General features: G+C 48.6%; 1 protein-coding gene across 1 annotated transcript in view; it reads left to right on the plus strand.

The window, feature by feature from the left end:
• The window catches only part of LOC147081741 (fer-1-like protein 6), a gene marked incomplete at its 5' end in the record, with an annotated part of 213,804 nt that overhangs the window by 79,720 nt on the left and 119,052 nt on the right, over nucleotides 1-15,032 (plus strand). The window contains 3 exons of the mRNA XM_085980729.1: nucleotides 651-785; nucleotides 6,988-7,137; nucleotides 14,703-14,813. Of these exons, the coding sequence (XP_085836855.1) occupies nucleotides 651-785; nucleotides 6,988-7,137; nucleotides 14,703-14,813 (396 nt within the window). The remainder of the gene's footprint in view (nucleotides 1-650; nucleotides 786-6,987; nucleotides 7,138-14,702; nucleotides 14,814-15,032) is intronic.

Consider the following 15,032-nt stretch of genomic DNA (forward strand, 5'->3'; position numbering starts at 1 on the left):
AAGTGCTGGAAACACTCAGCAAGCCAGGCAGCATTCACATCTGAAATGTGAACTCTGTTTCTTTCTCCACGAATGCTGCCTGACCTGCTGAGTATTTCCAGCTATTTTTGTCTTCTCAGAGGCTTTCCTTTACCATTCGAGGCCTTGCAAGCGTCCAGCAGATCTCCCTGTATACTTAAAACATTTTTTTAAACATGTATTGCCCCAAGCCACTACTTCAATAAAATATAAAAAATCCAGTCCAAAAGCTTAAATGCAAATTACCTGAAAGATGTGTGTGTCTCTTTAAGAAGTGCTGCACGCTCGCTTTTCAGAGCGAGCCTAGGACCCAGCGCTAAACTCAGCGCTAAGGTCCAAGTTCGCAGAGCGTAGCGTTAAGTTGGCGTTGCACGCCAACTGACATCACGCTCTCCATACTTGCATCTCCAGGGCCATCACTGCTATCGGTAGCACTAAGGCCCTCACCAAAATGGCAGCTGCCGAGTCCCGCGCCAGAGAAGGGCGTTACAGTGGCGGCTGCCAATTTTTTCCAGGATTGCGGCGGTAACTCGTGCCGGTCAGTAGCCCAATTTCTGGGCCAAAGAATGTAACAAGAATACCATGGTCGGAAACCTTCTGTCATGCTTCTTTTCTTCTTTGATTCTGAACAGATTATTTCTCAGACTTTGTCCCCAACATGGAACCAGATGCTCCTGTTCAATAACATCCACCTTTATGGTGAAGAAGTGGAAATAAGTGAGGCTCCTCCACTTGTGGTTATTGAGGTTTATGATTCAGATGCAGTCGTAAGTATAAAATATTAATCTGTCTGTATCATGGGGGGAAAAAAATCTTCTCTCAAAGCACAGTTATTAGTGTTTGCATTTTTATTATTTATTGGCCCATGTTCTTTCTTGAATCGCTTATTTCTATCTCAATCCCATGTCATTTCATGCCTTTCCTTCAGACTGCCTGTGTCAATTTCACTCTTGATCCAGCCACTGAGAAGCGGCAGACAGTAACCCAATGAGATGCATCCTACTGACTTCCTCTTCCCTTTCCATGGGGAGGTGATTCCCGTCAATTGAGACTGTTTGTGGGAGCTTGCTGTGCGCAAGTTGGCTGCCGCCTTTCCTACATTACAACAGTGTCTACACTTCAAAAGTATTTCATTCGTTGTAAAGTGCTTTGGGAAATCCTGAGGTTGTGAAAGGCGCACTTTCTTTACCCTTCTTGGCATGGGTGATTCAAGTGTGCAACCTCAGGTGGTATGAGCCCATATCTCCTCTTCTCATGGCACAGATCACTGGGGCACCAATTTACTGCATCGCCCTGCTGTCTGGTGTTTGCAATTTTTTTTTTATTATTGACTCTTAATTGTGAAATATGACAAATAATAATTGTTATAAATCTCATCATCATGAAGAAACGACTCATGAAATAACACTGGATGGCCAGCTGGTGGCGCCGTCCAAGGAGTATAAATACTCAGGTGTGGCCCTGCTTGCCCAGGGACATTGTGTAAGACAGGAACTAGTGAAGTACAACTAGACCTCCTTGTTTTGAAACAAGTTGATTAAAGCCTTGCTTTATACTCAAACCAAGTGCGTAGTGAGTTTTATTACGTCAATTTAATCAACTTGATATCGACTCCATGCTCGGAGTGATTTCAGGAACAGCCAGCTATGACTTCAACTGCAGAAGGGAACTCCGGCATAGTAATCAATCCATCATGGACAAACTACTCAGATCCGCCCGTCTTGACCTGGACCCGAATTCACCTACAACTGCTAAGGTATGGAAACACTGGTATCGTACCTTCAGCAACTTCCTCAGGGTATGTGGTGAGAATGTTCCTGATAAATTAGAGATACTTGCCAATTATGTATCTCCTCATGTGTTTGACTATATTGAAGACTGTGTAGACTATGACTCCACTATCCTAATATTACAGCGACTATATGTTAAGGCCCCAAACGAAATTTTTGCTCGGCATCTACTGGCCACAACTCGACAACAACCCGGGGAATCACTTGACGAATTCCTTCAGAAACTTTGCAGGCTCAGCAAGGATTGTAATCTTAAAGCTGTCACAGCTGAGCAGTACCAGGAGGAGTTAATTCATGATTCCTTTATTAATGGAATTATGCCTCCCTTCATACGCCAGCGTCTGTTGGAGAATAAAACCCTCGAGTTACAGGCTGCCTATGACCAGGTATGTTCCCTGGACTTAGCAAAGAGGAATGCAGATACCTATCTTTTACCTCGTGCATAGGGCTGCTGCTATCACTTTTATGACTCCTTCGATAGGTCTCGGGCGGAAGCCCTCACTGATGATGACTCTAACCTAACGGATGACAACCCTACCCTGGAAGCCTTCACTGATGACGACCCTGCCCTAGCGGCATCTTGGCAATCTGGAAGGAAGTGTTTCTTCTGTGGAGGGGTGTTCCATTATAGGAAATTTTATCCTGCTCGTAACGCAACCTGCAATCATTGCAGCAAGGTCACTTTTCTAAGGTATGCCAGTCAAGAGCCTCTGTTAGTAAGAAAGGCCACTTTTCTAAGGTATACCGGTCGAGAGCTCCTGTTAGTTTTGCAGCTACTATCTATAAAACTGCTCCTCCCCCAAGAGCCACTACTAAGGTTGCAGCTGCTATCTATGAAACTGCACCTCCCCCAAGAACCACTACTAAAGTTACAGCTGTCAAGGGTAAACCTGCTCCTCCTCCCATCACAGCTGTTTTTCCCCAAAGTCTATCCCATGCAGCCACGAAGGTTTTGGTAAATGGACACATTTTGAGCGCACTAATCGACTCATGCAGCTCTGACAGCTTCATTAGTGAGCGGGCTGTCAGTAAGTTAAAACTGCGTATTTACCCCTCAGACAGGGAAATTGCAATGGCTCTGACGACACTGACCACCAACTCTTCTGGCTTTTGTCTTGTTGACCTTATTCTCAATGGCCGCACTTATCTCTCCACCCGGCTCAGGGTGCTCAAAAACCTATGCAGTGATGTGCTCCTGGGACAGGATTTCCAGAAACAACACAAAAGACTTACTTTCGAGTTTGGAGGGTCAAAGCCGGAGCTTACTATTTCCATAGTACCGTTTTGTGCGCTTTCGGCGGCTTCGCTTGATGAGCCCTCCTTGTTTGCCAATCTTTCCCCCCGATGTGAGCCCATAGTCACTAAATCACGACGTTTCAGCCAAGATGATCGATCCTTTATCGAGGCAGAAATCTCTCGTCTTCTAGCTGACGGTATCATTGAGCCATGTTCATCTTCCTGGCGGGCTCAAGTCGTTGTTGTTAAAAATCCTCTGAAGCAACACAAGAAACATCTTTGCATCGATTACTCGCAAACTATTAACCAGTATACCAACCTGGAGGCTTACCCACTACCACGCATCGATGATATGGTCAATAACCTTGTCCAGTACAAGGTATTTTCAACTTTTGATTTAAAGAGCGCATATCATCAAGTACCGTTAAAGGACTCTGACAAAAAGTATACGGTCTTTGAGGCCAATGGTTGGCTTTATCAGTTTTGTCGCCTTCCATTTGGGGTCACCAATGGGGTGGCCGTCTTTCAACAGGCAATGGATAGCCTACTCAAACAGGAGAACTTAACGGACACTTTTCCATATCTGGATAATATCACCATTGCTGGCCATGACCAGAAGGAGCATGATGCCAATCTCCAGAAATTTTTTGACGTTCTCCGTCGTCGCAACTTAACCTTAAATGAGTCCAAATCTGTGAAATCAGTACCATCAGTCAACATCCTTGGCTACTGGGTGGGCAACGGTGTCATCAAACCGGACCCGGAGCGACTTCATCCACTTCAGGAGCTCCCTCCCCCTACGAATCTCGGCTCTCTTCGTCGGGCACTCGGCATGTTCACCTATTATGCGAAGTGGATACTCCACTTCTCCGACAAGATCCAGCCCCTGCTTCACGCGAAGTCACTTCCATTGGAGGCAACGGCTATTTCAGCTTTCAACCTCCTCGAGACAGCTGGAAAAAGCCACGTTTCGTTCCATTGATGAAAATCTTCCTTTCGTGGTCGAGTGCCATGCATCGGAGGTGGCGATCTCTGCTACCTTGAATCAAGGTGGTCGACCTGTTGCATTTCTGTCCAGAACTTTGCAGGGTAGCGAGCTCCATTATCCTCCTGTCGAGAAGGAGGCTACGGCCATCATCAAAGCTGTACGTAAATGGAGTCATTTTCTCGCTCGTCGCCATTTCACACTTATAACCGATCAGTGCTCTGTGGCCTTTATGCTGGATAACCGGAAATGCACTAAGATCAAGAATAACAAAATACAACTCTGGAGGATGGAATTGGCCGCATTTGGATACACCATACATTATTGACCCGGCAAAGAGAATGTGGCCCTGGATACCCTCACGCGGGCATTCTACTCTTCTATGTCAACTTCGACTCTTGCGGATCTTCATACTGACTTATGCCATCCTGTCGTTACCCGTATGTTGCACTTTGTGCGATCTAAAAATCTCCCATTTTCTACGGAAGATGTGAAAAGAACATGCTCCTCCTGTAGAATTTGTGCGGAATTAAAACCGCAATTCTTCCGTCCATCGGATGGCTCGCTCATACACCCTATGCAGCGACTCAGCATTGACTTTAAAGGGCCATTGCCTTCCTCAACGCGAAACACCTACTTACTTATTATGGTGGACAAATATTCACGCTTTCCCTTTGCTTTCCCCTGTCCCAATATGCTTACTTCCACAGTGATCAAATGCCTTGATCAAGTCTTTTCCCTTTGCGGTACGGCCAATTTCATCCACTCTGATCGGGGTCCCTCCTTCATGTCAAGTGAACTCAAAAGTTATCTAACGGGGAATCGCCACAAGTGAAACGACACCATACCATCCCATCGGTAATGGACAGGTTGAGAGATACAACGCTATCATTTGGAACGCTGTTCGTCTTGCACTGAGGTCACGCAACCTACCAAACCAGCAGTGGGAAACTGTGCTCCCTGTTTTGTTGCATTCCACCAGGACTCTTCTTTCTACGTCCACCAATGTCACGCCTCACGAGCGATTCTTCAGCTTCCAGCGTTGCTTCACTCATGGGACGTCCCTACCATCATGGTTGGCAGCTCCCAGCCCCGTGCTGCTCCGAAGATTCGTCCGATCTTCCAAAAACGATCCCCTCGTCGACAAGGTGGAACTCATGGATGTTAATCCCATGTACGCACACGTGCGGTACCCTGATGGCCGGGAGTCCACCGTTTCGCTCTAGGATCTGGCTCCCTGTCCAACTGGTCCCACGGACCCAACTGTTAGAGGGACCCACGGTAATGATGCCGACACTCTGCGCTCTTTTGAAGATGACGCCCTACCTGGGACATCAAGAGATCTGTCGGCTACTCCACTGGATCCACTCAGGGAGCTGAGCACTCCCCGTGGGATGGCCACCTGAAGCCAGGACGCCGGTCAATCCCCAGCTATCAAACAAGATGAAGCCAGCTCTGCGCCTGTGGGGACCTGCACCCGGAGTCACAATCTCCCCAGTCTCCCTCGGGTCATTCAAGACGACACGGGCCCTGTCGATCTACCAGTACGGACCAAGCGACCCAGGGACCAAGACACGGTCCGAGGAGACGTGCCTTCCAGCCACAAACAAAGATCTAAAAGACTGCGGCTATTCGTGGTCCGCCTAATCCGTTAGGAGGAAGTCGTCGGACTTCCATATCTTTTAGGCAGGAAGAATGTTATAAATCTCATCACCATGAAGAAACGACTCATGAAATAACGCTGGACGGCCAGCTGGTGGCGCCGTCCAAGGAGTATAAATACTCGGGCATGGGCCCAGCTTGCCCAGGGACATTTTGTAAGACAGGAACTAGTGAAGTACAACTAGACCTCCATGTTCTGGAAACAAGTTGATTAAAGCCTTGCTTTATACTCAAACCAAGTGCGTAGTGAGTTTTATTACATCAATAATCATCAACCAAACATCACAGTTTTTCTACAATTAACATGCCTGCACACTTCATCTGCAAGTACACAAATGTTGGTTTTATTATTCATGTATCCACCTAGTAAACTGAAACAGAGAAAAGCTCCAACACTTGCAGTTCAGGTCATGATTTAGGATCATAGAAACAGAAACATAGAAACATAGGAGCAGGAGTCGGCCATTCGGCCCTTCGAGCCTGCTCCGCCACTCAATATGATCATGGCTGACCCTCTATCTCAATACCATATTCCCGCTCTCTCCCCATACCCCTTGATGCCTTTTGTGTCTAGAAATCTATCTATCTCCTTCTTAAATATATTCAGTGACTTGGCCTCCACAGCCTTCTGTGGTAGAGAATTCCACAGGTTCATCACCCTCTGAGTGAAGAAATTTCTGCTCATCTCACTCCTAAATGTCCTACCCCGTATCCTGAGACTGTGACCCCTCGTTCTAGAGTCCCCAGACAGGGGAAACATCCTCCCTGCAACCAGTCTGTCTAGCCCTGTCAGAATTTTATACATTTGAATGAGATCCCTCTCATTCTTCTAAACTCTAGTGAATACAGGCCCAGTCGACCCAATCTCTCCTCATACGACAGTCCTGCCATCCCAGGAATCAGTCTGGTGAACCTTCGCTGCACTCCCTCTATGGCAAGTATATCCTTTCTTAGGGAGACCAAAACTGCACACAGTACTCCAGGTGTGGTCTCACCAAGGCCCTGTACAACTGTAGTAAGACATCCTTACTCCTGTACTCAAATCCTCTTGCAATGAAGGCCAACATACCATTTGCCTTCCTAACTGCTTGCTGCACCTGCATGTTTGCTTTCAGTGACTGGTGTACAAGGACACCCAGGTCCCTTTGACTTCACTGCCATTTCTAGACACTAGAGAAACTGGTTATCCACTTCTATCAGTTCATTTTCACCCTGTTAGGTCAGCACAGATGAAGCGTGTGTATTAGCAAGGTGACTGGAAATGATGGATCTTCTTTCATGCTACCTTTATTTCAGGGTAAAGCGGAGTACATTGGCAGCACTGTGGCTCTTCCTGTTGTGAGGCTGGCTGGACAGGATTATGCCCCCCCTGTGCTTCAATATTACCCAGTGTATTGTGGCAGCATCCCTGGTGGTGAGCTCCTTGTAGCCTTTGAACTTCTGCAGGTACGGATGTATTGGGGGGGGTCAAGTTTTATTTTATTCCATTGAACTCCTTAACTTAAATTGCTTCACTGATGATATGCTGTGCTTGTAGGAGCCTACATCGCTAAGTTAGTTATATAGATGGTCAATAATGGTATACTAAAACTCTAGAATTAAAAATATGAATATACATAATCACTTATATAAGTTAATCTGCACTTATACACACACACACTTTAAAACAGTCCCTGTTCATTACCTTTCATGAAAGAGGAGCTGAGGAAAGCTAGTCGCTGAAGAGTTGGTTCGTCCCGAGATGAAGTTCCAATGACATTTCACCAAAACTGTGCTCACACCTGTCACAGTAACTCTGCCGAGAACCAGCCCAAATTTCCTCAGTGCACATTATAAAAAGGATTTAGAGGCACTGGAGAGGGTGCAGAGAAGATTTACAAGGATGTTACCAGAAATGCGAGGGTATACATATCCGGAAAGGATGAACAGGCTGGGTCTCAATTCTCTTGAAAAGAGAAGGCTGAGGGGTGATCTAATAGAGGTCTTTAAAATTATGAAAGGTTTTGATAGAGTGGACACAGAGAGAATGTTTCCACTTGTGGGGAAGAGCATAACTAGAAGCCATCAATATAAGATAGTCACCAAGAAATCAAATAGGGAATTCAGAAGAAACTTCTTTACCCAGAGAGTGGTGAGAATGTGGAACTCGCTACCACAGGAAGTGGTTGAAGTGAATAGTATAGATGCATTTAAGGGGAGGCTAGATAAGTATATGAGGGAGAAGGGAATAGAGGGTTATGCTGATCGAGTTCGATGAGGAAAGATGGGAGGAGGCTCAAGTGGAGCAGAAACACCGGCATGGGCTGGTTGGGCCGAATGGCCTGTTTTTGTGCCATATATCCTATGTAATCCTATGTAGTCAGAGCCAGTCTGCCCCTTGGGGGAGGAACGTCCAGTGTAGCTGCAGCAGCTGGAAGGCCAAGACAGCCATTTTGGGTCTCTATAATAATGCAATGTCTGAGACTGGAGCTTCTTCAGGCCACCAAGCTCACAATTTTAAGGATTCCTCAGCTGAGGTGTAACTCCCTCTAATCCATTAAAAGAGGACATCATTTTTTTTTAGCTTTGAGGGAAGGAGGCCTATGAAGGGCATGATCCGGGCCGGAGCAGGTAGGTGGCCTTGGCAGTGAGTGCCCCTCACCTGCATTAAGCAAAGCCTTCTGAAACTTGGATCACATTCTAAATTGATGCTCTACTTTTGCCACAGTCAAAGTCAAGGAAATGTCACCTTAATCTCCCAAGGCTCCTGCTGTAAATCATCGGTCAACCACCTCAGAACTTCCTGCCACTTTAGGAGATGAACACAGAGTAGGCACCAAGAGTATGCACCAAGGGGAGGCATGGTCCTTTAAACAGTAAGAAGGTTGTCAGTGAGATGTTTGTGTCACTGATAGGATTTCTGAAGAATTATTTGGGGCAAGGTGGTGCAACACCTGCATGAAGAAGTATCAGAATAATCTTCAAATGGGGGCTTTGGTAGTTGTTGAGGAGACTCAATGTCAGCAAAGGACTGAGTTGAGGTGGAACGTGATGGCAGGACCCATCTGGCAATGGGCTCAGATCTTAGTCAGCTGAAGGTCTCCTTATGAGATGTATCTGCAGTTGACTGGCAGCTTCCACAACTCAGGTACTGTGAGGAAAGGGCAGCCTTCTGAAGCATTGCTAAAGGAACATAGTGAAGGAGCCCTGCCTGGATCTGCATCTCTGTGGTGGTCCTCTTGATCCTCCTCCTCTTCCTCCTAAAAACAGAAGAAGAAGTGGAGGCCTAAGAGAGACCCCATTGATACCCAAGAGCCTGTAACATTAAAACTTTAAAAAAAACTTTGCAAATACTTGAAAAGAAACTTGTATTAAAAATTAAAGAAACTTTAAGAAAAAACTTGAAGTTGGAAAAAAAAACTTTAAAAAATGTTTAAAGACTTACCTCCAGGTTGCTCTGGGTCCCTTGTGGCCTTTAACTATGGAATGCCTTTGGTCCAACACAAACATGCCCCAATGCCTGTTCTGCAGAGGTGTTGAGCACCATTGGCTGCCACTGGGCAACAGCAGTAGGAAATGGACCTGGAGCCCGACCAAAATCGCTGCCCACCCGCCATCATCTGTATGTGTTGGCCAGTAATGACTACCCCCAGTTGGCCTGAGGAAAATGGTCGGTTCCATATTTTGGGGTGGGGATCCAGCGTAAGTTTCCACTGCCTGATTTTCCTCCGTTATCTGCCCTGGAGACGCCTGAAAACGGGTGGCAAAATAGAGGAAAATCCAGTCCGTAGTGAGCGACTAGTTTGCTAAATGAGGTTGTGACTTTGAATATAGAATTAAATGATCATCTGTAACATAATTAATAATTAATAATACCTGTAGTATCAGGCTGTGAAGACTCACCACTAAATCTTATTGGCATAAACTAAATCAGCGATCTAGGGGCATAAGGCATAATGACCTAGAAATTCGGTTGGTAGCGCTGGCGCTGAGCACCTAAAGAGACCTAGAATTGGGGCGATACCCTATGTTGGGGCGTTCGCTATGAAGATAGCGACAACTCAGATATTGACTATACATTTAGCGCCTGCGCTAAGTGTTTGCGCGCGCCCGCGAGCGCAAGCAGATCATGACGTCATTTCAGTGTGCAACGCCTTTTAGGAGCGCCTGAGCGCATATTGGGTGGCGCCCGGAGCCTTAACGCCCAGCGCTATTAGTGACAGTTCGAGGGAGGGCTAACAGGCCCTTCTCGGAGTAGGGGGGCGCTATTTAAAGGGGACAGCTCTAGTGCAGAATCTTCAGCCACTTGACCTGCTCATTGCGATCGTTGCTGGAGAGAGTTGGCGAGCTAATGTGGAGCGAAGTTCTGGGAATTGAGCTTTACATTACTTGGGACCTTCAAACCTGTCCGAAGCACTTGCAGCACTACACCTAAAAGCCTTTTGACCAACTGGCATCGGAATGGGAGCTTCTTTGGAGGGCGACGGCCTCATCGCCCAACACTGTGAAGGGGCAGAGAGACGGCGGGAGAGAGGGCTGGGATTGGCCAGAAGGAGGAGGGGCAATGGAGGTCGGACAATCCGACGGGAAGCTGCGAGGGTCTTTAGGCAGCAGGTGACAAGCCTTGACATGTCGGAGGAGCAGTGTTTGGGAAGGCTCCGATTCTGGAGGGACATTGTTACTGATCTGTGCCACCTGCTTGGTCAGGATCTGCAGCCGCGTGAACGCTGCAGAACCTCTCTGTCCGTGATCGCTAAACTGACTGATAGCCTCAATTTTTATGCCAACGGATCCTTTCAGTCAGCCATTGGGGACATTGCGACTGTCGCTCAGGTTGCAGTCCACTGTTGCATCCGGCAAGTTACAGATGCCCTTTATAGGCGAAGGCGTCAATTCATTACCTTCCCTCGGACCCTGCACAAGCAGGCGGAGTGCGCGCAGGGTGTCGCTTCTATTGCGGACTTCCCCATGGTGCAGGGGGCGAGTGACAGCACACACGTGGCTTTGAGGGCGCCATGCCATCATCCTTAGGACTTCTGCAACCGCAAGGGGTTCCACTCCCTCAACATGCAGCTGGTCTGTGACCACCGCCAAATCATCATGGCAGTCACCGCACATTTCCCAGGGTGCAGCCACGATGCCTTTATCCTGTGGTTGACCTCAGTTTGTAACCTTTTTGAGGGGCTGCCTCGAAGACGAGGCTGGCTTACTGGGGACAAGGGCTATCCTCTCTGGCCATGGCTGATGACAACACTCCGTGTGGCCGACACCCCAGCAGAAGAGCTGATCAGCAGCGGCCATCAGGCGACCAGGCACAGTAAACAGCACACTATTGGTGTTGTCAAAAAGCCTTTCCAATGTCTGGAACATTCGGGGGGATCCCTGCAGTACTCGCCGCAGCAAGTGGGACACATCGTCGTCGTCTGCTGCATGCTCCACAACTTGGCGAATTGACGCAGCCAGCCAATTCCAGCTGTCCCTCAACGACCAGCAGAGCAGGCGGAGGAGGAGGAGGAGGAAGAGCAGGCGAAGGAGGAGGAGGAGGAAGATGGAAGAGCTGCTGAAAGTGGAAGGGCCATACGTCAGAGGCTCATCTGGCATCGTGTCGAGACCCCTGTGGCGGAATGATGAGAGTCTTAACTCATGCGCACTTTGGATGTTTGACGGCCTCTGAATGCCAGCATCACTGAAACTAGTCACATGCACCATGCCACATTGAAACTTCTGTTTATTGGCACAAAAGTCGTTCATTACAGCTAAACAACGTAAGGTCAACAGAAACCATAACTTTCAAAATAACTGTGAACTCTTTGGCAAAGCCGCAAAACTCAACAAACCTTCTGCAAATATAACAACAGGTGAGGGTGTCCTTGAATTTGGACAAACAAACATCTCAGTACCTCCCTCTACAACTGGCCCCTTGAGGGAGAATGACTTCTCTTTCGCGCCTGGCCCCTTCCCTCCCTGCTGCTCCTACGTAATTGGACCCCAGTGGCGGGCTCAAGGCTGGGGGACGCCTGCTGACTGTCTGGAAGCGCAGAAGCCCCTGAGGGACGGCCTGGCCGACCTCTGGGCTTGGAGGGTGCGGACGCAGGATGCTTGATGTGACCATGGCTGGAAGCAGTGTGGCCTGCAGGTGGTGGCAGCTGCAATGCAGGCGTCCCAGCGCTGGCATGTGCAATGGTCTCCTGCCGAGAGAGGACACCTGCACCATGGTCGGACGACACACTGGCTATCTGAGGGGAGCGGCTCGGCTCATCCGCCACAATTGCATGCTCCACTGATTCCTGGCCTTGTATGGGACTGGAAGGGCCCGGGGTGATCGTCACTGATGCAGAGAGGGTGGCTACAGTGAGAGATCGCGTTGTGTCAATCTGGGTGTGGAGGAGCACAGCAAGTGACTGCGTGGCAACAGTGAGGACCTGTGTGCCAGGTGCCAGTGCTTCGGAGAAGGCCTGGACAGTTCTTCCCATTGCTTCGGACAAGGCAGGTGCCGACCGCTCCACTGCCTCGGACAAGCCCTGGACAGACCTTTCCAGGGATTGTCCGAAGCCCTGAACAGTCCTTTCCATAGCCGACTCAAAGCCGTGGACAGTCCTCTCCATTGTTGGGCCGAAGCCCTGGAGAGTCCTGTCCATTGTTGCCCCGAAGCCCTGGATAGACCTGTCCATTGTTGCCCCGAAGACCTGGAGAGTCCTGTCCATTGTTGCCCCAAAGCCCTGGAGAGTCCTCTCCATTGTTGCCCTGAAGTCCAACATACTCTTAGCCAATGAATCTATTGACTCAGGCATCTTCTCGACTGCAGCCATCAGCTCCGTGTGTCTGACCCGGGCCTGTTTGCTCATCTCAGCCAGGCGACGCACCTCATCTGCACTCTGTGCAGCAGTCATCACTACCTGCCTTGCCCTCCGGGGAGACAGTGGCTGAACTTGCCTATCCCCCGTGCGTTGCTGCATGCCGCTTGGTCCGGCAACTGGTTCATCGTCAGAGCCCCCCCCCTCCCCTCCAGGGGACTACTATCCCCAGTCTGTAGATGTGTCCGCTCCCCGGATTCTGCAATGGCTGGTCCGGATTCCTCCTGGTCCTCGCCTCCGGTGGCACTGGCACTGGCAGCTTCAGTGCGTTGAGCCCCAGTTGGTGCTGCTTCATCTGAAAGTGGGAGGTGGAAGAGTGGCTTTAGCAAAAGGACAGGTTTGCTGAAAGGCATGCCAGATTGTGGCAAGGCTCTGACATGGCTGCACACTGAGGATGCATGCTGGCGGGGGGACCAAGTGGAAGGCAACAGGTGAAAAAGGTGAGAGTCTTACCCTCGCTGTCGGAAATGGGGTCGGCAGATGCAGTGGTCACAGGACCAGGCAGACGTCCTCCAAGTATCTGGTGCACTCTCTCCTCCAGATCCGTGAGAGTGACCACTTGTGGAGGTCCGCCACCGGTTCGACGCTGCTCCTTTCGGATCATCGCCAGCTTGGACTGCAGGGGAAAGAAGGGGAAGTTCTGTAACATGATGCCTTGAGAGATCATCGCATGCCCCCCATGGTGCAAGAGCCCTTACATGAGGCCTTGAGAGATCATCGCATGCCCCCATGGTGCAAGAGCCCTTACATGAGGCCTTGAGAGATCATCGCATGGCCCCCATGGTGCAAGAGCCCTTACATGAGGCCTTGAGACATCTGTCCATGTGTGTGCCCAGAAAGGGCCATGGGTGCATGCTGGCAGATGGCCATTGGGGCATCATTGCAACAGGGTGCCCGAAGTCAGCTGCAGATGGAGGGAATCAGACGTTTGCAAAACCATCACTCACCCTAACGATCCGTGTGAGGTCATTGAATTTCTTCCTGCACTGAACAGGGGTCCTGGTCGCCATGCTGCTGGAGTTGACCCTCACAGCAACCTCCCTCCAAGATCGTCGGTAAGCCTTCTGATTCGGCCTCTTGCCATTATCCGGATACAGGATATCTCGACGGCGCTCAACTGCAGCCACCAAGTGGTCCAGAGCCTCAGTGCTGAAGCGCTCTGCTCTCTGTCTAACCTTCTCCATGCTGAACAAGTTTGTAACGCCAGACAAGGGCGAGCGCTGATTCTGAGGCCTACAGGGCATTGGGTGTTGAAGCTCAGGCTGACTGACCCGCCCCTTTAAGAGCCAGCCGGCGCCTGGAAGTCTCGTGGTTTCCCGTAATTGAGATCACCTGCGCTGCGCTCGTCCGCATCGATATTGAGTAGCGCCTGAACTTTTGCGCCTTAGGAGCACCGTGCAACGGCTGAATTAGCGCCTCAATCCCCTTTGGGGGCGATGCAACCCAATATCTCGCCAGGCAGCGATAACTTTTGTCTGGCTATAAACTTAGCGCTCCGCCAGTTCTAACGCCTCAAGCGGGGCTATACCCAATTTCTAGGCCAATATCCCCAAAACTGTAGCCAAGTCTCCCCAACAAGGAGTACCTGTCTCTCAAAATGCTATACAGCTGATTATTTTTGTGGCAATTTGAAATTTGTGCTTTTCATGGACAAACCCAGGCCATTTAAAAACAAATATTTACTGGTATTATACAGAGTCTATGGAATATAGAATTTGAATTGCAAATTTAAATTTACAGCAGAAATGGGTACCCTACCCCCTCAAAGTTTACAGCATGAATTCAAATAGTTCTACAATAAAATGGGTGGTTTCAAAGACCCAGGGCCCCAAGGCAACATTTTACCAATAAAATTCTGATCTATAATCACACTGTTAGACCAAGAAAGGGGGAAACTATCAAAGGAGCTCGTATTGGGAAGAGATGGTTGCTTCAGGTGAGCTGAATGCAGACTGTTTTTTAATTGCACTTTAAATATGATTTATTTAAACCTCTTTACATCAGTGTAAATTAATGCAAAGAAAATAAAAGACTGACAGAAACAGTGCAGGTTAGGTTGTTTATCAAGATGGTGTTAGCTGGGGGAGGGGAAGGACCAGAGGAGAGGAGAGAGAATGATGTTGAATGTAAAAGTGTGTGGAATCTTCATCTTTTGCTCTACAAATGATGTGCTTTCAGATCCCTGATTCAGGAGCTGAAGATCTTCCTCCTACTGATGAACCAGATGCAAGTCAGATCTTTGCAGTGCCAGTCAGTATCCGTCCTGTCCTAAACAACTACAAAGTGGAGGTACAGTGTATAGTGCAGCCAACATGAGGCTTGTCGAACTATTGCACTCTCTCCGTCTTTATGTTTTATCGGGTTTGCTGTCAGAATGAGGGCGCCTTCGACTCTGTTTAGAAAAGAACACTTATTATGTATTTTTTTTCTTGTAAATGATCCCCCATCTTTAGTCTGCCTGATCCCAATACTTCTGCTGAGGAGATGCAGATAGCTCTACCAAAACTG

Source organism: Somniosus microcephalus, unplaced genomic scaffold (assembly GCF_052327205.1).
Source record: "Somniosus microcephalus isolate GS21.2 unplaced genomic scaffold, FLI_Smic_1.0 scaffold473, whole genome shotgun sequence".
NCBI lineage: Eukaryota > Metazoa > Chordata > Chondrichthyes > Squaliformes > Somniosidae > Somniosus > Somniosus microcephalus.